This window comes from Anolis sagrei, chromosome 4 (genome assembly GCF_037176765.1).
Source record: "Anolis sagrei isolate rAnoSag1 chromosome 4, rAnoSag1.mat, whole genome shotgun sequence".
NCBI classification, from domain to species: Eukaryota; Metazoa; Chordata; class Lepidosauria; order Squamata; family Dactyloidae; genus Anolis; species Anolis sagrei.
The window spans coordinates 219,469,699-219,495,890 of record NC_090024.1 but is presented as its reverse complement, the minus strand read 5'-3'; the positions used below and the strand labels follow the sequence as shown (position 1 = coordinate 219,495,890).

The following is a 26,192-nucleotide window of genomic DNA, read 5'->3' as shown; positions in this document are numbered from 1 at the left end:
TTCAAGTAATATACAGATAAAGTTAAATTTAGCTTTCCAAATTGAGTCAAATATTTGTATGTTTAAGCCTACCATTTTTTTTCTAAAGAAAATGCCTGAAATTAGAAGCATAAAATGTTAAAATAATATACACTTCACCCTATAATCCTCTAGCATCTACTGCTACCATCCTGAAGATGCAAGAGGAATAACTGGACTTTGACTTGTTGGAGAACAGTCGGCGTGACAAAGCCACATTACGTTAAGCCACAAAAGTGAATGAATGATCGAAGGATTTATGTTTTCAGCAAAACTTCTCAGAAGAATTAAGGCAATAATTACACAAAGAAATTTTTATTGAAATCATAAAAAAATATATTCTAATTTCATGGAAAAACATTCTGAATAGAAATATACAGGATAACGAGAACTCACAAACAAAATCCTATAGTTAGTTCGCACATAGAACAGGTAGGCACATGAGAAAAACGGGCTCAAATCCTGAATAGTATTTCGCAGATACATGACAATGTCAAGTAACATCATACAAAAGGTCTGATGACTGTATATAAAAAAAAGTCATTTGTGTAGAGATATAGAAATACATGTGATTGAACCATTTATTGAAAGCCGGTAAGAAATAAGGATTCAAAACATTTGTTTCTCACAGGAATATGGTCACGAGTTAAGGTGTAATTTCACCACAGGATTGAAAGGCAGATAATCTTAATTTCTGAGGAAACTATAATCCAGCTATTTGCCAACATACCTATCCTGATATTAAGAAGTGGCAAACACTGCTGATTTTGAACCAATTTGCATGGAAATTAAAAATGCATTTAACGAGACATGTTCCATCTTCACTTCAAGAGCTGACATATAGGTAATTGGTTGCATGCAAAACAATGACGCGCTTCCCATCTTTAGCAACTTGACTGTTGACCTCTTCCCTAATGAAAGATCTATATGAATATAAACCAGGCATTTATCCCTAGTCTTCTTGGTATAAACCATTGCTTCAAAGAGAAAAGCTTTCATGCTGAATGTAATGCTAGGAGAGGCCCATTCACAAATAACTGAGTAAGGTAACAACGGTTAACTTGTAGCTTTCCAGGTGTTGATGAACTACTACTCTCATCATACCTCAGCATGACTTTTAAGCCTTATGGGAACTGGAGGTCAATATCTGGAGAGTCCATTGGCTCTTGTGCTTTGGGGGTCCACATCAAGCTATAAGGATATAAACTAGTACATTTAGAATAGATGACTGCTTCAGTAGTATATGGTCTGGCACTCTGTCATGTCTCAGGCCAGCTTTTTAAGAATCATTCTACAACATGGCCTCTTAAAGGCAATAATAAATGTTAAAGCTTTTAGATAGGAATGGACAAAGTGCGTCTTTCCTAGCATCATTTCATCACTGCCACCAGCCCTATCATCATATGCAGCCAATGGTAGCAGATTACTGGAGATGTAGTTCAAAACGTTCATGAGGGCTACAACTGCTTTTCCATTTTAGACAACCAAAACGAAGGGCAGGAAAAAGCTAAAATAAAACCTATACAACTTTGGCTAAGCTACTAATGTGGCGCAAGAAATTAGTGAAAGTAGGTGTAACAAAGGTCTTTTGCCAAACTGCTAACACTAAAGTAGACCCACTGGGCTTAGAATGCATGTTCGGAATTGTGCCCAGCTTCAATTTGTTCTAGATATTTACAGGAAAGTCCCCTTCCTTTCATTTTTCTAGGAGGTAATACGAGATAGCAAAAGGGAAGGGAAGCTTGCAAATAATAACCTATTATTGGATCTGGAAATCTAATGGTTCTTTATACTAATTTTAAAATGAACACTGCCTCCTGCAATGCTATAGCAAACTGATTATCAACATTGACAAATTTTAACTAAAGTATGACATGGCATGGAAAATAGCTATTTAAAGGTTTTTAAAAAATCTTAGTGCTACTGCAAGCCACTTGCAAAGCTAATTCTTTGGATTCCACTTCAAGATTGTATGCCTTGAAGTGTCAATCATATTTCTCAATCTTAAAATTAATTATTTTAGCAAACAAGAATTGAGTTCAGTTGTTTTTAAGGTTATGCATCTCAACCATGTATTACAGTAGGCACACATGAAAACGAAAGGTTCTGATTTGGAATCAACTGCTTCTGGAACAACCGAGAAACCAAAAAATGGGCTGGAACTACAGGAGCCCACTCTTAATATGATGATATCGTTTTTGCTACTTTACATAATGCCAGACATTGATTTACATATCTGAATAGACATTCTGAATTTATGTACAGTTCTGAATATTAAACATCCATTTAGAGATATGATTCAGTATTAAGTTTCATGGATGTGTTCAATCAGAAGAAAACCAAAGTTCTAGCACCACCTAAAAAACCATCTAATATCCAAAGTTCTCTTACAAGCTTACAGAAGTCATTTATACAAAACTAAGTATTTGGAGTCTCATCTTAGAAGATAAGATCAATTACCAAATTTGGCCTTAAATAAGTACTTGGCAGTCACGCCTTGAAAGCATATATGGTGGCTTGTATTGAATTGGCTGCTTTCCAAATGATCATTCCTTAAACATTAATCAGAACCTAATGAACTTTTCAAATAGAAAAACAATTTAATAGCTTCTGAAGCAACATTTCAGAGAAAATAATAATTTATGAAATTCTACAATAAAAAACAAACTCTAATTATGCCCAATATTTGTTTCTAAACTATTTTATAAATTGAAATTAGCTATGTTTTAACCCTCCAAATAAGACCTATGTTATTTGTACATTTTCCTGTGCCTGTGTCCCCTTCTAACATTGCAGCCTTGTTCTTGCAAGTGCAAATACAACAAAACATGGAAATAAAAACTGAGATAGTTGAAACAGTGAACATCATAATGTTAAATAAGATAAACTCATGATGAAATAAATTTTGTTTGATGAACATACATTAAAATATATATTATTTTGACCAGTGTTCTTTAGTCAGAACAGTGAAATAGTCTCTCTTATTGTCTCAGTGCTGAAAGAATATTTTCCTTTAATCAAAGTCCTCCTTTAAACCACTGTCCTCCAGGCTGATACTTCTCACGAAATTTTTGATTTTCTTTTTCTAGGTGATGTGCCTTCTTCAAATTTTACTGCTCCATTGACAAAGTTAGCTATGACATAATAAGAGAAAAAAGGTTAAAAGCTATGAAAAACTATACAGTATATAAAAACAAAGTTATGGCAACTTTTTCTTAAATCCCCAAGAACAAAATCAGGAATCATTCAGTCCTCCATTTGCTGGATTGCAAGTGCAAGTTGAGCCTCCCTTACCTGAAATGCTTTGAACCAGAAATGTTTTATATTTTGATTTTTCAAAAATTCTGGAATACAAGCAGTATAGTATGTACTGCATTTGTGAGACTGGACAGAGAGAGAGAGAGAGAGAGAGGGAGAGAGAGGGAGGGAGGGAGGGGCTGGTGATGTAAGGATTTGTGCTGAGCATTATGCTTGGATTCCTGCCAATTTATACATTCTTAAGTTTTCAACACACAACACAAGTAGCGAACCAATATGGTGCCAGTCTGAAAGAGATTGAGTGTCTGAAAGAAAAATGAATGCTGCTACTGCCTCAAAGACAATAGTGGGCAGCTGGTGGCAAGAAGTTTTAATTTTTTAAAATTTCTGAATAAAGGAGGTTCAACCGGTACCAGTGAGTCCTAGCCAAAAGAGCCAATAGTAAAAAAAAACAAAAACAAAAAAAAACAATTGGAATTGATATTCAATGACATCTGAAGGACATCCGATTTCCAATCGTAGCTAAGAGTGCCCTAGATCTCATTGCTAACTCCAACAGGTTTACCATTAATAAGGTAGGCCTAATGAGTCAATAGAATGTATGCAAACGTTGATCCATTATATGTTGACACATTCTAACAAATGCATTTCAGCCTTGGTATTAAGACTGTATTAAGATGTTCAAGCAACAGAAGTTAAATTAATAACTGCCCTTGTTTAAGTTGCACCCAGTAACACTAAGAATGCCATTGGGAATGGGCGAGTGTACAATTGTAGCAAGTCCAGGGAGCATTTTCAGCCCTGGGACCTCATTTCACCAGCTAAAAATGAGTACTAAATCAAAGCATAGACTTGGTCAAAAGAAAGTTTCAAAAATAGAGTTTTTTAAAGTGTCAAAAATGATATGAAAGAGATATTAGCACTTAAAATGAACTGCCACTACTGAAGGCTCCATGGAGAAGCAATTCATGCCTTTTTGTGGAGTTTGGAAGGGTCAAGGGCTGCAGCTCCCAGTTTTGCCCACCTTTGCCTTAGAATTTCTATATTTATAAAGAAGTCTGGATAACTAGTCACAATATCTAACATTAGAAATCATATAAACCATATAAAGTATCATGTACATCAGATGAAATAATTTTCCTTGGTATCAGCTATGGCAGGGCCCTATTTTCTCACCTCTACATTTTGTGGCCTGGATGGGAATGTAAATGTAAAAACTATACTTACTTTTACATGATTCTTTTTTTGTTGGTTTAATCTTTGTGTTAGTTTTTTTCTTGGGAATTTGGTTCTGTGCATGTTCTCTCCATTTCTTTAACTGGAAATTGATGAATTTCCACATCATCCACGCTTGGGTCAAACAAATGGCAGCCAGACAGCTGATTCTAATGTGTTAAGGATTAAAAGACAGTTAAAGAATTGTTGTAAGGGCAAACTTTGAAGAATTAGAATAATATATTCAATCAGTAGATGTTAAGCCAGTGGCACAGATATTTCAAAGTATTCATGCAGTACTCAGTAAATAATTGATTTAATATTAAAATAAAAAATAAAGCAACAGTAAAGGTCTTCTGTAACAACATCTTGGTCTCTCAAATTTAAATGACATTTTGAAAAAAGTGATTCTACCTAATAGGGAGTGTATTGAAGTTTCCATCTGCTATGGAAAAACCAGGATTCTCTGCTCTTGCCAGGCCAAATCCAAATGTGAGGACTGATAAAGTTAGGGTCAGAAGACGAGCCATCACGAACTGTAGAGCCCAAAGAGTAAACCTGGGAGGAGGGGGGCACACACATGAGCATTCCTCTATCAGTTGCTTCAAAAACACTCTAAATTCTCAGATTTTAAAACACTCTTTTATATTACTACTTGTAGATAATGGTAGTGAATTACAGCAGCTTGGTTATAAACAGTTTGAAGTATTAAAGTCATTTCCTCTTCTTATTTGAACATCACTGTAACCAACCTATTGTAACCACCTTTGGAACAAAGGGCATCCCCCAACAACACACAGATGGAATCTCTCATCCTTATATATAGTTCTTCAGTATATGTTTGTCTGACATAAAAGCATTCTACCATTATTTACCCATAGCTATTTTACTATTATTTTCCATTCTGAAAAAAACCCCAGATAACCTATTTGGCCAAACTACAGGCATTAATACAGACAGAATGCTAGACACAGTTCATGCACAAACTGAAAAATATGAAATGCCCACACAAGAAGGGAATGAGAGGAGTATAGGAGTATACAAGACACAAGATGTTCTCAATCTCTTTATTAATGCAACTCATAACTGCAGTCATAGCCACTCTTGCAAAAGTCGAGGGCCAACTGCAGGTTTCTTCACTGGATGCCAATTCCACAAATATGGATGTACTCTGGAAGGTCCTAGTAGCTACAAACTTGATTCTTCCTTGTAGAATATTAGATACTAAGGCCTTTAGGGCTGACTTTAAGGCCAAAAAGGTTAATATGAATGTAGTTGGTCATTTAAATATTGTCTTTATCCCCTCCTAATGCAAATTTGGGCAGAGTATTAAACAAAGCAGGGAAGAGAGAGGGATGGGAAAGGAAAACCCATTTCACAGTAGTCATAGAAGTAATAAAGATTTTTACCCTTTCTGTTTATTCTCATCACTGAAGTAGAAAAGACGTGAAGCATGAAAGATAAGTTCCACAAGATAGTGAGGTACCAGCAAAATAAGACCCAAGCGATGAAGGCTGCAAAAGTAAAAAATAAGTATTTCCTTAAACATATTAATCCACTAATCAAGTTACCAGCAACAAAATAATTGCTAATTGCAGCAGAGAACTTTTTAATTTTGTAGAGATGTGTGTGCACGTCCCAATTTGTGTTTAATCATAAACAAAAGAAACACCAAGTTTCTCCACTTTAAAACTGAAGCACTAAACATTACGCTATAAGATTTCAATAAGGATGGATGACACATTTACTGAACATCATATTTAAAAAACAGTAAATTTACAAATACTCACTTCAGAATGTAGGCACCAGATAAGTGAGCAATATAAAGGCAGATATAGTGCAACTGTCTTGGAATATCTTCCTAGAAGTACATATAAGGAAAAACAAGCACGTTACACTTTAAGGATATAAAGCCTAGTAGATACTCTACCAATTTCCTTGTTCTTGACAGATATATCTCAGTTTTACAATCCCCTGAGAAAGAAGCTCCCTTTTGCAGTTTTGGTGCCCCCCACGCTATTTTGATCTTGTCCTCTGCCTAGCCAGATAATACTTAGGAGCACCGGGAGACTAGGCTGAAAGCTGGAGAAACGCAGATTTTCAATATCGATTGTAGCTGCATTCACCAACTAGCAATAAAACTTCAAAAGGCCATTAGTTTATATGTTTCCAAAATAGAAATCATAAGAGAGAGAAAAAGGGGATGGGGAGGTCAGATAGAGTGAAATACAGGTTACTCCTGGATACTTCCTTGAACAAGCCTTCTACTTATGAAAGGCTTACCTGACCTGACTGCTTCATTTCAGACGTATATATTGTTGGTTTTGGATGAAAAATTTGCTGAAATATGGTGAACTGCTCTTCATTTTTCTGGTCCCATTCTTTCTATGTTATTTCTGCATTTGGCACCAACTTTTCAGAACTGATGTCTAGCAACACATTTACTTCATTCACTGAGTAGATCTGTACCTTATAATTAGGTTCTCCCACAATGTGCTACATTGCTACTATGGAGGGGGTACCTGTGCCTGCCCACCCAGCCTATTACTTTTAATCTTTCCCTTATTTAGAAAGGCATATTCTTCTGTACTGTAGAAGTTTAACATTTAGTGAAACTAAAACAAGGTAAAAAGTGCCTCAACTGAACTTGTAAATCATACCTTTCTAATCTTTTGGAAGTAGAGTTCTGGCAGAGCATGAAGCCAATAAGCAATTTGACAGATGTAGAAGAATTTAACCTGAAAACTAGAAATTAAAAAAAAAGTTCACCCATAATATACTGGCTTGTAGAGATCATTTAACAATTATATTGACCAGGCAATGCATGGCTAAGTTGAAACATGAGTCTGCTTCAAAATTTTAACAGTGCAGATGAAGGTAGGAAAGCTGTGAAGTCAGCAAAGGAGCCAAATCCCACACTATTTCCTGCTTCAAGGGAAAGAAAGACCAGTGTGGGTTTCTTGGCTGTTGCTTGGCAATGCACTAAATATTCTGGTCTAATATAAATGCAGGAGAGAGAGGGAGGGGTGGAAGGGGAGCCTCAGAAGCACTCACATCTCCTACACGTTTGGGGAAGAACCTAATTCCCACAATTTTCAAACCTGATAACAAGGTAAGTCGAGAATTGCCTAACCCCCTAACCATATATCATACTGGATATTGATAGTTCTCCCATCTATTACAGGCTTCCCTCAGCTCTTGATGCCTTACTTTTTGTCAATCTGTTCTTCTGACCATTCTAAATTACTGCTAACTACTGTGTATTTGATGCATGACCCGCTTTTTTGACCACATGTCAAATTAATGTATTCCAGTCATAATTTAAAAGGGCCAAAAAGCAGAGGTGGGAGTCTCTCCCAGGTGGACTCTGCCTCTTCTGCACTAACAGAAACCCATGCATGTACCATGTGACAACAACAAACCATCTGTATCAGCTATGTGAGGCTAGAGCCTTAGCAACCACCACCGAAGCTGGTGTTTCCTTCCAGCTTCTCCACCTCTCTTTCTCTCCACAACCCATCCCAGCACCTCAACTTTTGTTTTGCACAAGGTGTACTATTAGGGGGACAACTCTGCTACAGTCTGCCTCTTTTCTCTTTAACTACTGTATTTTCTGGCATATAAGACTACTTTTTAACTCTCAAAAGTTGGGGGTCGTCTTGTACGCCAGGTGTCATCTTATAGGGCGAGTGCTGAAACTTCCAAGCTGCACTGAAGAATCTGCGGTTGCCGCATATGGTGGGGGAGCTCAAAAATGGCCGCGGCCACATCCCCACCACATGCGGTGACAGTATGGAAGCAGCAAGGGCAACGCTGTAAAAGAATGGTAGAAGAAAATCCACTCACCAGGATTCGTGAAAAGAAGTGACAACATGGTCCCAATGATAAGGTGAGGGGGCGCCTCACTGGGAAGATGTAAGTGAAGGGTAGAACAACCTGCAGGCATCTGGGATGCCCAGGATATGGGAAAAAGATATAGAGCGGCACTGTGCCTCTTTCGTCTGTCTGGGCCGCCCTTGTATCCTATTACCATACCTCCTTCTCTGCCTCTCAGACCTATCATTTAAGAGTGTGGGGCACCTGTATTTATTAGAGCTTGATAATATTTTATTTGAATTAACACTGAAGTTCATCTAAGGAAGCTCAGACAGCAAGTGCACATCACATACTACAGCATGAAGGCACCACTTCCACCATGCTCTCCTCCTCTGCTTTTGATGCAACACAATAACATTTAGTGCACTGCAAAATTACCATAACATTTTACTTTCATGGACTTGCCAAAACACCTTTTACACTACTATGTGAAGGCAGGGTAGAATTTTAAAAGTGACAATTTTGTAAAGACGAACGTCAATGCAAGACATAAAAATTGAGTAGGGAATACTTAAGAACAAGCCATTCAAATCTTTTAAATAAAGTTGCCTTCAAAAATAATTTTTAAAAAACCCCGGGAAAAACCAAAACAAAACATCAAGTTAGATAAAAAAAAGAGAGGAGACTTACAACATGCGAGGATGAGGATAATCTTTCCACAACAAAGTTGGGTTTGTTGTGAATTCTTCCTATAGAAGGAAAACATGAAGTTGAAAAACTTGATCATATATTTTGGAGCTAATGTGCATTTAAATTAAATTCTAGAAAAATAACTTGACTTACTTACTGCAGACAAAATACTAGCTCCCCAGACAAATGAAAACAAGTAGAAAAATGCTAGTTGTCCGGATTCATTGAATTTGCTATGCTTTGTTTTTGATAAGTGGAGGCGTCTATTAATTTTCTAGAAAAAAAAGGAAAAAAGTAATAATTTACATGCTTGAAAAAAGCAATGCTTTTTTGGCTTAATATTTCAACTTGATTTTTCTGATTAGAAAAAAAAGTATGCCAGAATACCCACAGACAAGACATAGTAGCAACAATAAAAACACAGAAATCAATTATTTTCTGTACCCACTTCAATAAATTATGAACCCAGTAAGATAATCCAACTTTCTACAAATGGCAATATACATCCATCTTTAACATTTATATTCATTCCTATGCAGTAATGCTTCAAATTGGACTTTTAGTTTCTAGTTTATGTTTTTAGCCAAGCTCGCACTATGAACAAGATGTTGTCTTTGTTGTTATGTTTAGTTGTAACCCGTTTTTATCTCACAACCAAGACAAAAAGTGGATCACAATATTAAAAAGGAACAATTCAGAATCCACAAACATATTTAAATCCACAAACAAACTAACATTAAATGACCAGAAAATTAGGTTTAGCTAGTAAAGTATTCGAAAAAATATAATTCAGAGCATGATCACCATATTGTGTCACAGTGTAGAGCCCAAGCCTATGCATAATGCCTGGGTACATAAATCTTGGCTCAGTAAGCTAATTTACTCACAAGCCTGAATATTCTATCAGTGGTCCATGAATGCAGTCTCCTGGATTAAACAGTTTGCTATAGCAATTTTGAACCAACCAGAACCAGAGGTTACTGTTTCCAGTTAATATCAGACCCTAATTAATTCCAGTACTGGTACACATACTTTCCTAATTCAGAAGTAATTGGAAGTAATGGTTAATTAACCCAGGACATTCTCAACAAGTAGCTGAGAAACTATATTATATCTTTACTAACACTGCAACATTTTAGGTAATATAGAACCAACATCGAATAGTGAGATGAAAGTGGGAACACTGAGCAATTCTAGAAGCTAGCAAGAGAAGACAGCAATAATGTGATACTAATGAACATTTAATAGCTAAAAAGTGAAAGTATTATTGGTCACAATAATACTTAATGTATGGTTAAATGGGCACAAAATGAAGGTTATTACATTCAAATGACACGACAGGGAAAATGTGAAGAGAAGTTCTAAAATTTACTTTATGCTATGATTTTTAAAAATGTTATATAATATATAGAGAGTACTTAGTTGAAATGTAAAGAAAAAGAATGAACTTTTTTCTTATACAGTGGATATATGAGAAAGCAAGAAAATGTTGTGTTTTAATACACTTTTTTAAAGAAGAGAAACTAAAGACAAGCATTCAGTTTAAGCCAGAATTTATTTTTCTTGGACTAATGGAAGATCAAACTAAAACAAAATATGAAAAAATTCTTCAATACATGATAATTGCAGCTAAAATATTTTATGCACAGAAATATTAAGAATCTGGGATAGATAGATAGAATGGGTGATGAAACATTAAGATTATACAGAGATGGACAAAATAATATTTTAAATGGTTGTAGGAAATGTTAGAGATATAGGTTGATATAGAAGGATGTCTTTCTTTGATTTAATTACTTTATTCAGTCACCTGACAAGCTAAACTTAGAAATGTAATTACTGATTAACATAGAACAACCTATCAAGTACCGCTGCTATGCAATGTCTCTTCATAAGAGCCCTCATGAAGTTAATGAAGTCTGCAATCTACTATACAGCTAATTAAATAAAACTTGTTGGCCTTAAGTTGCATGAAACTTCTGACCTAGATATATTTTACTCCTCACTAGAGTGGATTCACTGAATCACCCATGACAAAATAGGTCTACTCCACTTCAAACTACACAGGATTTTCTAATCTCTGTTGTTCATGAACTCTACCAACCCTAAAATTACACAATTGCTTAATGAAGTCTTCAAAGAAGCTTATTCCTAAAATTCTATATTCTCTACCAGGAAATCCATATGTTCGATGCACCACTCCCTCAATAGGACAGTTGAATAATTTCATGGAAAAATGATGGTAGAATGTATGCTGCTCCAGAAGCTGTTGCACCATAATGCTCACCATTTCTTGCTACTGATCAGGGCTGAAAGGAGTTGGAAGTTCAATACCTGAAAGCCAGAAGCTATCTATTCTTGTTATTTAAAAAAGTTGCAACTCCCAGCATCTGACTCTGGGTGTTCTTTGAAAGAGAACCACCAAACTGGACATCTGAAAGATCTGACTAATGATGGAGGAATACATGTCTCCTACAATCATTAGGAGAAAGCTAGTCAGATGAAAGTTTAACTACGGAATATCTTGACTTCTGGGATCAACATACCTATACACTACTTTCTAATATAGAAGATTGAGGGGGCATATCCCACAGAATTCTCTCTTACAGTTGCAAAGCCAGCCATGCTTTCTGAGAAGATGCATTTTTGCTACTTATAAATATGGTAATATTAGTAATGCATTTTAGTATCCTTTTTCACATCAAGAAGGAAATGTGCATTTTAAATAAATAAGTCAGTAAATCCAACATATTTACATCCACTGAACAATTGTGAACTTACATCTAGAATGTATTCCTGAATCACTGCATGGAGGATAATGGCTATAAGCATGTAGAAAAATATGGTTGCCACATCTTTTGGACCATACTCATAGAAATAAACTGGCTCAGACTTGTCATCTGAAACACACAATATTGTATTATTATTACAAAAGTATCAAGTTATATATACTTGGGAATCATATTTTATGTAACAAGACAATACAAAAATGTTAGTTTTCAGCAAAATTGTTTATTTTACATGTGTATGGTAAATTATGCTCAAAACCTAATGAATTCATGTCTTTTAATACTTTGAAATTAAAATAGATAAGAATTAAAGAAATACAACTCTGTTTCTTTTAAAAATCTGCAATGCAACTGGGGGGAGGGGCTCCAAACTGATGACACTGAAGACAAGATGGAACTGTCTTTTTGGCCCCTGTCTTCACTCTGGTCCCAGAGCAGCAGTTGGTGTTGGGGAAGGGGCTCCCAACCGATGACACTGAAGACAAGATGGAACTGTCTTTATGGTCCTTCTCCTTACTCTGGTCCCAGAACAGCAGTTGGTGTTGGGGGGGGGGGGGGCGCTCCCAACTGATGACACAGAAGACAAGATGGAACTGTCTTCTTGGCCCATGTTGCCTGTAGATATATCTATCTATATCTATGGTCGGGTGGCTCTTTGTCAGGTGGGCTTTGATTATGTTTTCTTGCCCTGGTGAAGGGAGCTGGACTGGATGGCCTTAAGGCAGCATTTCTCAACCTGGGGGTAGCGAGGGAGTGTCAGATGGGCCGCCAAAGACCACCAGAAAACAGTATTTTCTCTTGGTCATGAAAGTTCTGTGTGGGAAGTTTGGATGAATTCTATCATTGGTGGGATTCAGAATGATCTTTGATTGTAAGTGAACTATAAATCCCAGTAACTACAACTCCCAAATGTCAAGGTCTATCTCCCCCAAACTCCATTTGTGTTCATATTTGGGCATATGGAGTATTCGTGCCAAGTTTGGTCTAGATCCTTCATTGTTTGAGTCCACAGTGCTTCCTGGATGTAGGTGAACTACAACTCCAAAACTCAAGGTCAATGCCCACCAAATCCTTCTAGTGTTTTCTGTTGGTCATGGGAGTTCTGTGTGCCAAGTTTGGTTCAATTCCATCATTGGTGGAGTTCAGAATGCTCTTTGATTGTAGGTTAACTATCAATCCCAACAACTAAAACTCCCAAATGGCAAAATAATTTTTTTGAGTGATGGTCACTCCTTGGGTTAGTAGGTGTCTTGTGGCCAAATTTGGCGGCAATCTGTCCAGAGGTTTTTCAGATATGACATCACTCAAAATGAAGAGACCATATATATAGATAGATAGAATGAAAACTGTTGATAAAATATTAATGTTTATTGATGTTTTAAAATATAATCAGTTATGCAAGCGGATTTTATTCTTACCTGTTGTATATGTAACATTGTACTGAACAGTAATAAAGATGATGGCAGTTTTGGCTGTAGCCTAAATGTTAAAACAGAAAAGGCTAATCAATAAGTTATCATAAAGTTATCTCTTTTGTGGAGAGAAAAAGTGGGGTATAGATAAAACTAAACATAATAATAGTTTTTAAGTAATCATAAGGAGCAAGTCTGCTTATCTTAAGAGAAAGGCAGACATAATAACGAACTATACGTAAAGCAATGGCTGAACAAAAAATGAGCATGCACTTTCAAAGCCTACAAAATGCACCATAATTATGGTTAAGAGATGAGACTGTCTGGGTGTTGAGTTTTGGAGGTCAGGTCAAAATATAAATTCTAGCTACATCTTACAGATGTTTGGGAAGTACATTTCTGACCATTCCTCACTACTTGCCTTCATGGTTGGTGCTTATGAAACTTATACATGAAAACATCAGGATACTAATTAGGGAAAGGTATAATAGAGTAATCAATATATCTTGGTCACCACTCAGATATTTAAGTGCTTAACTCAGCAAAGCGCAATGTTTCAAACATATATGTTTGTTAGGTACATTAAAATCTATTACTATCACACAGCGGTTATGAGCTAATGGAATCACTTGGATCCATAAATTGAAGAAATGCAGTAGCTTAATGTATACTGTAAAACAGCAGACAAAAACTACTGTATTTCTTCAATTTATGTCTATGAATCTTATTTACCCCACAAGGTTCCTACCAAAACCCTGGAGCCTCTTGAATGGTGCATCATCATGTCCAGGAGGAAGAGAAGAGTATTCATTTACATCCTGTTTTTCTTCCAATATAAGACTCAACGCAGCTTACAGTATATGATCCATTCACTTCTCATCTGTACTTCTAGACAGCATTTATAGATGCAAAGATGTCCGGGCCAAGTAATGAGAAAATTAAGATCCAGGGTGTATCTACATTGTAGCATTAATGAAGTCTGACACCACTTAACTGCCATGGCTCAGTGCTATAGAGGTGTGGGAGTTGCAGTCTAGTTAGGCAACAGCACGCTTTGGCAGAGAAGGCTAAATACCACTACAACTCCCATGATTCCAAGCCATTGATCCATGGCAGTTAAAGTGGAGTAAAACTGCATTAGTTCTACAGTGAGATCAACCTTAGGTCTACCCAGCTGTATGACTACAGCTTTCTTCACATTGTTTATGCTAATGTCAAAGTTGGGAATCTGATGAAGCCAATCACTTCTCTTTTCTGCCTCCAGCTCATATCCCAACTGACCTTTGCTTCTCCTCCCTCAACCTTATTCTGAGTCATATTTGCATGATGTTTCATTGCCCTCTTTCCAAATCTACTATCCACTCTATATATCTGCACACCAGATCCAGCTCTGGATAGAGAGTCTTCAAATTTGACAAAGTATCTTGGATTTTTTTTTTGTCGTGTCAGGAGCAACTTGAGAAACTGCAAGTTGCTTCTGGTGTGAGAGAATTGGCTGTCTGCAAGGACGTTGCCCAGGGGACACCCAGATGATTTGATGTTTTTATCATCCTTGTGGGAGGCTTCTCTCATGTCCCCGTATGAGGAGCTGGAGCTGATAGAGGGAACTCATCTGCCTCTCCCCGGATTTGAACCTGCGACCTGTCGGTCTTCAGTCCTGCCGGCACAGGGGTTTAACCCACTGCGCCACCGGGGGCACCGGGGGAATAATTTGTCTTAACTCTAATAATATAACTTTATGACCTTGCTTTCTGTTACCCGAATGAAATAGATCCTGATCTTTCCTGAAATAAAATCTGATGGGCATAAATACATGCACATGCACTGCCAATTATATGAAGATTTGGCTACTGCCAAATTAAACAATATTGCACACATCAGGTCAGATGGCTTCAAGTGTATGCGCAGATGAGCATGTTATTCGTTTAAAAAATTTCAACACCCTGTTTTTCTTACTATTATTAAACTGTTCTTAAAAAAACACCCCAGGATCAGAATAACAGAATTTGAAGCAACCTCAAAAACAGTCTAATTCAACCTTGTTAATGGAAGAACCTGTTGTTTTAGCATCTCTACTTGCTGGTCATTCAGTCTATGCTTAAAAATGAAAGCCACCCTCCAAAAGTATTTATTAGTTGCTTTAATGCTTAGAGCCGTAGCAAACTACAGGAAGCGAGAGCAAGCTTGTGCTAGAGCTGGCTCCAAAGCCCCGCCTTTTTCCCCCCGAGGCTATGAGCCAGTTTTGCTAGCGAAACAATTCTGCATGAAGCAGCAGCAAACTACGATCCATGTGAAGCCGTGTCATTGTGTTCTTTCCTTTGAGTAGGCATGGTGTCAGATCAGAAAAGAATGGGCGATTGTGAAGATAAAACGGATTATGCAGTGTGTGTTGGGTGGGTGGGTGGGGGGGGGGGTAATTGATTTTGTAATTTGGGAGTTGTAGTTGCTAGGATTTATAGTTCACCTACAATCAAAGAGCATACTGAACTCCACCAACGATGGAGTTGGGGGGATGGATCTTGGGGGGGGGGGGGAAACCATGACATTTGGGAGTTGCAGTTTCTGGGATTTATAGTTCACCTACAATCAAAGAGCATTCTGAACCCCACCAACGATGGAGTCTTGGGGGAAAAAACTATGACATTTGGGAGTTGCAGTTTCTGGGATTTATAGTTCACCTACAATCAAAGAGCATTCTGAACCCCACCAACGATGGAGTCTTGGGGGGGAAAACCATGACATTTGGGAGTTGCAGTTTCTGGGATTTATAGTTCACCTACAATCAAAGAGCATTCTGAACTCCACCAACGATGGAGTCTTGGGGGGGAAAAAACCATGACATTTGGGAGTTGCAGTTTCTGGGATTTATAGTTCACCTACAATCAAAGAGCATTCTGAACTCCACCAACGATGGAGTCTTGGGGGGGAAAAAACCATGACATTTGGGAGTTGCAGTTTCTGGGATTTATAGTTCACCTACAATCAAAGAGCATTCTGAACTCCACCAACGATGGAGTTTAGGGGGGGGGGGGAAACATGACATTTGGGAGTTGCAGTTACTGGGATTTATAGTTCACCTACAATCAAAGCATGGCTAGTTTTCAGCTTGGAGGGGCCAGCCGAAAACTATACAACATTTATACTATTTTATTTTTAATTTGGAATCTATTAGTCATGTAATTTACTTACATCTATATAATTCAATAATTTCTTTCTCAACTTTCTGGTCGTTCACACAGTCATCCATCTTTAATCCTCTCTCTATTGCTAGAGAGACTGCTCTACCAGTTGAATCCAGCCAACTGAGAGAGTATGCTGGCAATGCAGCCCTAGCAAAGGAAAAACCACTCTGGCAGGGAGAAAGGGGCGGAGAGAGAGGCGCAGTCTCATGACGTCAGGGCCATGCTAGCACAGTTTGCTCCAGCAGGAGGCTAGTTTGCTACGGGCCTAAGTTTAGTGCTTAGTTGAAAGACTTGCTTATAATTACATCCTGTTGGGTTGTGTATCATCTCTGCAGCAACAGTAAACAAATTCAAATGTTCAAAGGTGTTTGGCTATCACTTCAGCTTTTAGTTCTCTCAGCAACAGGTTAAATATCTAGGCAATTTCAACCATTCCTCGCAGGATTCTGTCTTAAAGTCACACAACAACGTTGTCATCCTTTTCTATGTACTTTTTCAGTTTTCTAATTTCCTTCTGAAACAACAGTGCGGTTTTAAAGCTATATAACCAATAGTTAAGAAGTGGCGGGGGAGGAGGAGGAAAGATTCAGAACATATAATGAGAACAAAGAGGCAAAACTTCAAAATAGTGTGGACATACAGGAATCTTTAAGATGAGGATTATGTATGTGTCTTAGTCACCTATCTATGAATTCCATGGGGGTTTGTTAGATAAAGAGTACTCACTGGTGGCTTATCATTGCTTCCCTTTGAGATATACCCTACTGCTGATATTAACCAGGCCTGAAGATCTGATATCTATATAACCTAAAACACCTAGTATTTGGTGACCTCCCTTCAAAATACTAACCAGAGGTGATCCTGCTTTGCTTCCTAGATTAAACAGAATCATGTGTCTTTAAGGAACAGTGGTATCAGCTAGGGTTTAGTTTTGGGATTTCCATGTGGATACCAAAATTCATGGATATTCAAGTCCCATTATATACAATAGTGTAGAAAATGGTATCCCTTATAGAAAATGACAAAATCAAGGTTTGCTTTTGAGTATTGCTTAATTTTGGAGTATTTTTAAGCCATGGATGACTGAATTCATGAATACAGAAGGCGGGCTATGAAGTTTTAACTTTAATTTCTTTGCCCTGAGAAAGTTATAAGCAAGGCAGCAGGCTAAAAATTTTTTTATTCAGGCAGTCTTTAGAAGAAGAAAGTTTTAAAAAACCAAATGAGGGGGTACTGTGTTTTATATAATTTAATAGAATTTAACGCTTTTGTTGCTTTTAATTATTTTTAATGTTTTTTTAATGTTTAACTCCGTGTATGTATTTTAGGTTTAAAATTATATACTGTATTGCTTTTATTATTAACTGCTTTGAATCTCTTTTTAGAGATATAAAGCAGGGCAGAAGTAAATAAACCCAATAAAATACAGGGTTAGTCAAAATGCATAGGCCAATAAGCCATTGTACATTAAGCATTTCCTCTCTTAGCACTGTAGAAGTGTAGCTTCTTCACTTCTAATTGATCCACTTTTCTTTTTTTAAAATATGGACTTTTCTCAACTTTGTTTCTCCTCAGTAAATTAGTCAGTTAAAGAACTTAAAACTGAAAACCTTTGAGATGTGATATTCATAGCCCTGGCCAATTATCATCAATTATTATCACTAAGGCAGGTTGAGTTGTTGTGTTTCCTACTTGAGATACTGTAATACAAAGCTACCGAATCCTGTGCGTTCCCATCAAAATTAGTATTTGTTGCTGAAGCAAAACTGATGGATGATGTGGTTCATTAATCAGTTATACATACCTGGTTAACAGTTCTCTATACTTGTATATCTATAAAGTCTTCAAACCTCTCCTTTAATCTGAAACAATGTACATTGAATTTAATGTACTGTCGAAGGCTTTCATGGGTTGTTGTGGGTTTTTTCGGGCTATATGGCCATGTTTTAGAGGCATTCTCTCCTGATGTTTCACCTGCATCTATGGCAAGCATCCTCAAGAGAGAATCTGCAGAGTTACAGGAGCCCATCTCTGTCCCTACTCTCTTTTAAAAAAACAATTAACCTATTTTTGCTCCCAGGCATATTGAGAGGAGAAGGCATAGAATATCATGCATAGTCATCATGGATCGGAAATGTCTGGTCACTCTGGCTGCTGACTGCAAAAATTGCAATATTTTAACCTCATTTGGCTTTTTAAAGATTCTGGCAGTTTCTTACCAATGTGAGCTGTAATTCTTGTTAATCTGGGGTTACTTTTGATATAGATGTGGTTTGTTTTTGGTTAAGGTGGGGTGGATTATTTTTTTTCTCAGTCTAGTTTTAATTGTATTAAACATTTGCCAATATTTGTTATTAACTGCCCTGAGTCCCCTCAAGGAGATAGGGCGGAATATAAAGTTATTATTATTATTATTATTATTATTATTATTATTATTATTCTCATTTCACTTTTGACATGATAAATAAATAAATCCTATCTGTTTACCTTTAATGCAATTTTACATAGCAAAAAAAGCATCTTAATAAAAATCATTTATTTATTTACAGTATTTACATCCCGCCCTTCTCACCCCAAAGAGGACTCAGAGCGGCTTACAGAGTACACACATATGGCAAGCATTCAATGGTGAATATACAATTAATAAGGACAAACACACAGAGGCAAAGACAGTTGTTCCCATCTTATTTCTAGCATCTTGGAGGCTGTGCTCACTTCTGGACACGGGGGGGGGGGGGGGGGGGTTGCTATCGCTCCATTTTCCATGCCAATGAGCTTTCTCTGATCAAGGGTGCATTTATTACTTCCTTGCTAAAAGTGGAACTTATTTATCTACTTTGCATTGCTGATTTTGACCTGCTGTGTTGGAAGGCGAGTTGGTACTAACACCAGTACCCCAACCCGGGATCAAACTGCTGACCTTTTGATTTTTAACAATGCACCATAATAAAAATGACCCCTTCTCTCCTCTCTTTAAAAAACTTCTGAAAACCCATCTATGTTCTCTAGCCTATGGAGAGGAAGACTAGAACATCTTAATATACAATCTTGTCTGGATACTGGAACATCCCCTGGCTCTGTTGGCAGCTTGAAACCACTCCATACTTTTAATGTATTTTAGCTGTTCAGATTTATTACGTTGTAAATATGTTTGATGAGCTATGTTTATCCAAGTACTTATTTTTGGTTCATTATTATAGGTTTATATTGATATTGCTTTACTTATTGTTTTGATTTGGTCTGTTCTTCTGTTTGCTTTCTTATGGCATTGAATGTTTTCCACCTTTTGTTTGGAAACTGCCCTGAGTGTCCCCCCAGGGAGATATGGCGAGTTATAAATAAAGTTGTTGTTGTTATTGTTATTATTATTAGGTAAAGGTTTCCCCTTCACATTAAGCCAGATGAAGATGTGAGGGTATATTGGACAAGATTTGCTTCCTCATAGGATTTTCAAGGTAAACTCTCCAGATGTGTAATTTACCTTTGTTTTCTTCTGTGCAATATTAACCCATTAGGGTTAGTTATGGTGGAATTTCTATTATTTCTGAGAGTTCCTTTACCAGTAATTCACCATCAAGCAATGGGCGGCAGCAAACTGCTCACTGGAGCGGCATTCAAGAAACATACAACTCCCCTGTTACGCCAGCTCCACTGGCTGCCAGTTTGCTACCAAGCACAATTCAATGTCCTGGCTTTAGCCTATAAAGCCCTGAACGGTTCCGGCCCAGCTTACCTGTCCAAATGTATCTCACCCTATGAACCATCTAGGCGTTTACGATCATCTGGGGAGGCCCTGCTCTCGGTCCCACCTTCTTCGCAGGTGCAACTGGTGGGGATGAGAGACAGGGCCTTCTCAGTGGTGGACCCTCGGCTGTGGAACTCCCTCCCTAGGGATAGTAGATCGGCCCTTCCCTCCTGACCCTCTGCAGAAAAGTAAAAATATGGCTTTTTGAACAAGGCTTTGGGCACCTAGTGCAACAGATAAACACGGAACTATGTAAAATCCAATATTGGAACGCCTTAGACAATGTTTTGGGACGATGAGGCTAATAGTGAAGGTAGTAGTTTTATATGTTTTTAAAGGTTTTAATGTATGTATTCTGTTTTAAATGTTTATTGTAAGCTTTACATTGTTTTAATGGCATCGAATAGCTGCCTATGTTGTAAAGCCGCCTTGAGTCACCTTTGTGTTTGAGAAAGAGGGGTAGAAATATCATAAATAGAGAAATACACACACTACTGCAACTGTCTTATAGTTGCTTGGGACGTTTATTATGGTTCCTCAGCAAAAGCCTCTCTGACTTGAGAGGTCTTACCAACAAGCAGTGACCATCAACATTGCCTCTTTCCTCAACGTAAAGGTAAAGGTTTTCCCCTGACATTAAGTCCAGTCATCTCTGACTCGCCATAGGCGTTGTTGGGTAACCCCTCAAACCAAGCCGGAAACAGCCAGTCCTTCATCTACGCATGCGTAATGGTGAGGGCAGGGCGGCGGAGGGGCAAGGGAGGGGGCGTGGCTCTCCGAAAAGCAGCCAGCGCGAGGCGGGAGCGTCGCCAACGGCTGCCGCTGCGTTGCCATGGCGACTGCCGCCCCCCATGTCGCCCCCGCCCTCTCCCATGTGAAGCCCTACCTCGAACATGAGGCCCAGGAGGAGGCCCATCGCCAGGCAGGACACGGCGTCCGCATGGTTCTGGATAATGAACTCATGGCTCAGGGCCGGCGGGCTCTTGCTCTTCTTCCGGAGCCTCATGGAGGCGGCTCTCCAAGGCTCCTCCGCTAGAGTCCTCCTCCTCCTCTTCGCCGCCTCCTCACGCCCAACGAGCCGTTCTCCTCACTCCCTCCCGCGTTCCACATTTTTTTTAAATCCCGCCTTTCTTACCAGCTTGGCCCAATCGCCGCGGGGCACAATGAGGATTGGCGTCCCGGTTGCCCAATCGCTGTCGCGTGCTTTCCAGGGGGCGGGGATTCCTGACACAGAGAGAGAACCCATCGAAACGGATGTTTGGAAGAGGATGAGTGGCACGGCGTCCGGCCAATCAGAGCGCCCAGAGGTGGAGTTCCTCAAGTTGTGTGCTCCTTTCTGTGTCCATGTCGTGGAGGCATCCTCCTCCTCCTCATCACTAGGATTGAAGTGCATCAGGTATGTGTGTGTGTGGGTGAGGGCGATCTTCTGCGTGTGTGGTGATATAACTCTCAATTATGGAACTTTATATATATATATTTTCTCACACAATGAGAATAAATCACTTGGGATTGGGAGGCGTGCTTCTCACAACTTCCTGTGAGTTGGAAAGCCTTGGGAAAGACACTCCTCTTCCCCTCAGGATTTTGGGCCTTTCCACACAGCCCTCTATCCCAGAATATGGAGGCAGAAAATCCCACAATAACTACTCTGAACTCAGATATTGTGGGATTTTCTGCCTTCATATTCTGGGATATAGGGCTGTGTGGAAGGGCCCTTTGAAATCTTGAAAACCTTGCTTTCCAAAGCATTTGGGATTTCACTTCAATATTGATTTATAATCTTGTGTGTTTTGATCATATACTTTGGTCACTTTTCTGTTTACAGTGTTTTTATTTATTATGTATGTTATCTGGTTAAATTGTTTTACAGTTGTATCGTATAGGCTTTAACAACCAAACCCAAAATTCTTGGAAGCCAACTGTATTCTGTATTTCAGATTTCTTTGGAGCAGTCAGCGCTCTGTAGAATCTATCTTTTATATACGGTAAATAAAAATGTGATGAAACCATGAAAATGAACAAAATCTGGCTGTTGTTGTTCATTCGTTCAGTCGTCTCCGACTCTTCGTGACCTCATGGACCAGCCCACGCCAGAGCTCCCTGTCGGCCGTTACCACCCCCAGCTCCCTCAAGGTCAGTCCAGTCACTTCAAGGATGCCATCCATCCATCTTGCCCTTGGTCGGCCCCTCTTCCTTTTGCCTTCCACTTTCCCCAGTATAATTGTCTTCTCTAGGCTTTCCTGTCTCCTCATGATGTGGCCAAAGTACTTCAACTTTGTCTCTAGTATCTTTCCCTCCAGTGAGCAGTCGGGCTTTATTTCCTGGAGGATGGACTGGTTGGATCTTCTCGCAGTCCAAGGCACTCTCAGCAGTTTCCTCCAGCACCACAGCTCAAAAGCATCTCTGTTCGGCTACCAGTATTAAAAAACTCAAAAATTACAACAGCAAAACAACAGAGAGTAAACAAATCAGGCACATCAAATCACTCCCAACAAAAGATTCCCCCCAGGCACTTCCAAGCCATTAAATGCTAATCAAGGTGGTCAGTTGAAACATTCACACCTAGCTCCAGCAGACAAAAGTCCTTTGTCCCATCCTGGTCATTCCACAGGTATATAAACCCATTTTTCTACTTCCAACAGACCTCACTATCTCTGAAGATGCTTGCCATAGATGCAGGCAAAACGTCAGGAGAAAATGCCTCTAGAACATGGCCATATAGCCCGGAAAAACCTACAACAACCCAATGTAATGTTCGTTTGTGGGATTAACATAACTCAAAAACCACTGGATGAATTGACACCAAATTTGGACACAATGCACCTATCAGGCCAACGAGTGACCATCACTCATAAAAACACTGAGAAACAGAGCAGAAAAGACTTTTAAAAAAACAAAAAACAAAAATTACATTGCAACACATGCGCAAAACTATATATATATACACAAACACACATATATACACATGTACACAACCGTCATGGGGCTCTGGCGTGGGCTGGTCCATGAGGTCACAAAGATTCGGAAACGACTGAACGAATGAACAACAACAAACACAGATCATAGAATCAAAGAGTTGAAAGAGACCTCATGGGCCATCCAGTCCAACCCCCTGCCAAGAAGCAGGAATATTGCATTCAAATCACCCCTGACAGATGGCCGTCCAGCCTCAGTTTAAAAGCTTCCAAAGAAGGAGCCTCCATCACACTCCGGGGCAGAGAGTTCCACTGCTGAACGGCTCTCACAGTCAGGAAGTTCTTCCTCATGTTCAGATGGAATCTCCTTTCTTGTAGTTTGAAGCCATTGTTTCGCGTCCTAGTCTCCAGGGAAGCAGAAAACAAGCTTGCTCCCTCCTCCCTGTGCCTTCCTCTCACATATTTATACATGGCTATCATATCTCCTCTCAGCCTTCTCTTCTTCAGGCTAAACATGCCCAGCTCCTTAAGCCGCTCCTCATAGGGCTTGTTCTCCAGACCCTTGATCATTTTAGTCGCCCTCCTCTGGACACATTCCAGCTTGTCAAAATCTCTCTTGGATTGTGGTGCCCAGAATTGGACACAATATTTCAGGTGTGGTCTAACCAAAGCAGAATAGAGGGGTAGCATTACTTCCCTAGATCTAGACACTATGCTCCTATTGATGCAGGCCAAAATCCCATTGGCTTTTTTTGCCGCCACATCACATTGTTGGCTCATGTTTAACTTGTTGTCCACAAGGACTCCAAGATGCTTTTCACACACACACATATATGCATATATACACACACAAAACACATATATACAGACTGAGCCACAGCAACATGTGGCAGGGGATGGCTAGTCATAGAAAAAAAAAAGAGTTGGAAGAGACCACATGGGCCATCTAGTGCAACCCCCCACCATGCAAGAAAAGCATAATCAAAGTATCCTTGACTGATGACCATCCAGCCTCTGTTTAAAATATTCAAAGGAAGGAGCTTCCACCACACTCTGGGGCAGAGAGTTCCACTGCTGAACAGCTTGTACAGCCAGGAAGTTCTTCCTAATGTTCAGGTGGAATCTTTTTTCCTGTAGTTTGAACCCATTGCTTCTAGTCTTTGGGCCCTTCCACACAGCATATAACTCAGAATATCAAGGCAGAATAACCTACAGTATCTGCATTGAACTGGAATATCTGAGTCCACACTGCCATATATCCCAGTTCAAAGCAGATAATGTGGGATTTTATTCAGCTGTGTGGAAGGGGCTTTACTTTCAAGGGAGCAGAAAACGTGTTGCTCTCTCTTCCTTATGACCCTCTTTCACATATTGATACATGGGGTTCATTGGCTGCTGATAAGCTGCCGAGCCAAATTCAAGGTGCAGGTCATGACCTATAAAGCCCTAAACGGTTCAGGCCCCGCCTATCTCTGCAATCATATCTCCTATGAATCGGCATGAGCTCTTAAGATCTTCCAGGGAGGCCCTCCTCTTGGTCCGACTACCTTCTCAAGCGTGGTTGGTGGGGACGAGAGAGAGGGCCTTCTCAGTGGTGTCCCCCCTGTCTCTGGAACGCCCTTCCAAGGAAAATAAGACAGGCTCCATCCCTCCCCTCCTTTCATAAGAGCTTGAAGACCTGGTGGTTTAAACAAGCCTTTGAAAATGACCAGTTCTAACTCAGCCCTACACATTGTCGAATACGGCCTTATTCTTTCTACCAATTACCCAGATCATTTCCTCTAGTCGGCCCTGGAATGAACAGCCACAGACCCGTACCTAATATTATTGTTCCCTGCCATAGCATTGCACTTAATTCCCGGGCCCCTTAGAATTTTTGGGCTTGCACAAATCTTTAAAATTTTTAAATTGCCTTGAACAGGCAGGATTACTTTTAATATATGTGTGTTATGGCGACAATTTTTTTGCTTATATTTTGTTTTGTTAATCTTATGGTTATGTTGTTTTTACTTTGTATGTTTTGTGATGTTACCTGGGAACCGCTCCGAGTCCCCTTGGGGAGATGGAGTGGTATATAACTAAAATTTATTATTATTATTATTATTATTATTATTATTATCATTATCATCATCATTTCTCCTCTCAACCTTCTCTTCTGCAGGTCAAACATACCCAGCTCTTTAAGGCACTCCTCATAGGGCATGGTCTCCAGACTTTTGATCTTTTTAGTTGGCCTCCTCTGGACACCTTCCAGCTTGTCAATATTTCATAGGGTTTTCTTAGGCAAGGAATTGCTCAGAGGTGGTTTTGCCAGTTCTTTCCTCTGAAAGATTACCCCTCCAGTACCTAGGAATCATTGGCTGTATAAGTGCTAAGCAGAGCCTAGCTTTCGCAATCAAACTGGATCTGCTATCTTGCGTTCAAGTCGCCTATCAGTTTATAATGATACTATTAATCTCATGGGGTTTTCTTAGGCAAGAAACACAGCTGGCAATCATGGGGGGTTAGGCACACAGGACTCCTGTGAAAACGGGAAAAACGTAAATATTGTAAACACACACACAAACATGAATGCTACATAGCAACCAGGGGAACATCTACACATGCCACCTATGAAATTCATGGGATCACCATAAATCCACATGTGACTTGAAGGGATGTACATACACAAAGGTATTTTTAGGATTACAGCCTTTGCGTAATCCTCTTTAGGTACACACCATTAATAGTTCTCAGTTTTTTTTAGATATGCTGAGGTCTTAAAGGCACTAGGAAGAATATGCTGATTTAGAGATTTTTTAAATTTCTTTAACATTACACCTTTATATGACAATCACATTCACTAAAGTTTGCAAATAAAAATACAGATCAGAATACTCTTGCTAGTATGTTGTATTCCAAACAAAATTTAAAGTAAATGACCATTCCCTTGCCCCTCTCCTGTACAAATAGCATATAACTGTATGTGTTTTGGGCCATGCTTGTTAAAGGAATGATAGCATGGGATGGGGGCTTTGTCTCCTGACATCAACTTAAATAGGAGAAATTCAATACTGAATATTATTTTTAAAATAGTGAAAAGCCAACATGAAAGAAGAAACTGCTGATCAGAAATTAAGGGAGTTGCAAATCAAAAAGAACAATTGGTAGAA

General features: G+C 38.9%; 2 protein-coding genes across 2 annotated transcripts in view; one reads left to right on the top strand and one right to left on the bottom strand.

Moving 5' to 3' along the window:
• Positions 1-317: 317 nt before the first annotated feature.
• On the bottom strand, positions 318-21,238 carry LOC132773164 (translocating chain-associated membrane protein 1-like). Its single transcript, XM_060772167.2, has 11 exons — positions 21,012-21,238; positions 13,205-13,265; positions 11,779-11,897; positions 9,155-9,271; positions 8,998-9,056; positions 7,152-7,236; positions 6,282-6,352; positions 5,901-6,005; positions 4,906-5,049; positions 4,504-4,661; positions 318-3,152 (listed from the first exon to the last, which is right to left on the bottom strand). Exons 1-11 carry the CDS (start codon positions 21,129-21,131, stop codon positions 3,079-3,081), a joined length of 1,113 nt encoding a protein of 370 aa, XP_060628150.1. The 5' UTR covers positions 21,132-21,238; the 3' UTR covers positions 318-3,078.
• Positions 21,239-21,297: 59 nt separating this feature from the next.
• ZMYND8 (zinc finger MYND-type containing 8) overlaps positions 21,298-26,192 on the top strand; it is an 84,254-nt gene continuing 79,359 nt past the window's right edge. Inside the window, exon 1 of the mRNA XM_060772164.2 lies at positions 21,298-21,521. The gene's annotated coding sequence lies outside the window, so the exon portion shown is untranslated. The remainder of the gene's footprint in view (positions 21,522-26,192) is intronic.

Coding starts and splice junctions, on each gene's coding strand:
- LOC132773164 (XM_060772167.2), bottom strand. CDS start 21,131: ATGAGGCTCCGGAAGAAGAGCAAGAGCCCGCCGGCCCTGAGCCATGAG. Junction 9,057..9,154: donor GAGCTAGTATTTTGTCTGCA/GTAAGTAAGTCA, acceptor TTCCTTCTATAG/GAAGAATTCACAACAAACCC. Junction 6,006..6,281: donor TCTGGTGCCTACATTCTGAA/GTGAGTATTTGT, acceptor TTACTTTTGCAG/CCTTCATCGCTTGGGTCTTA.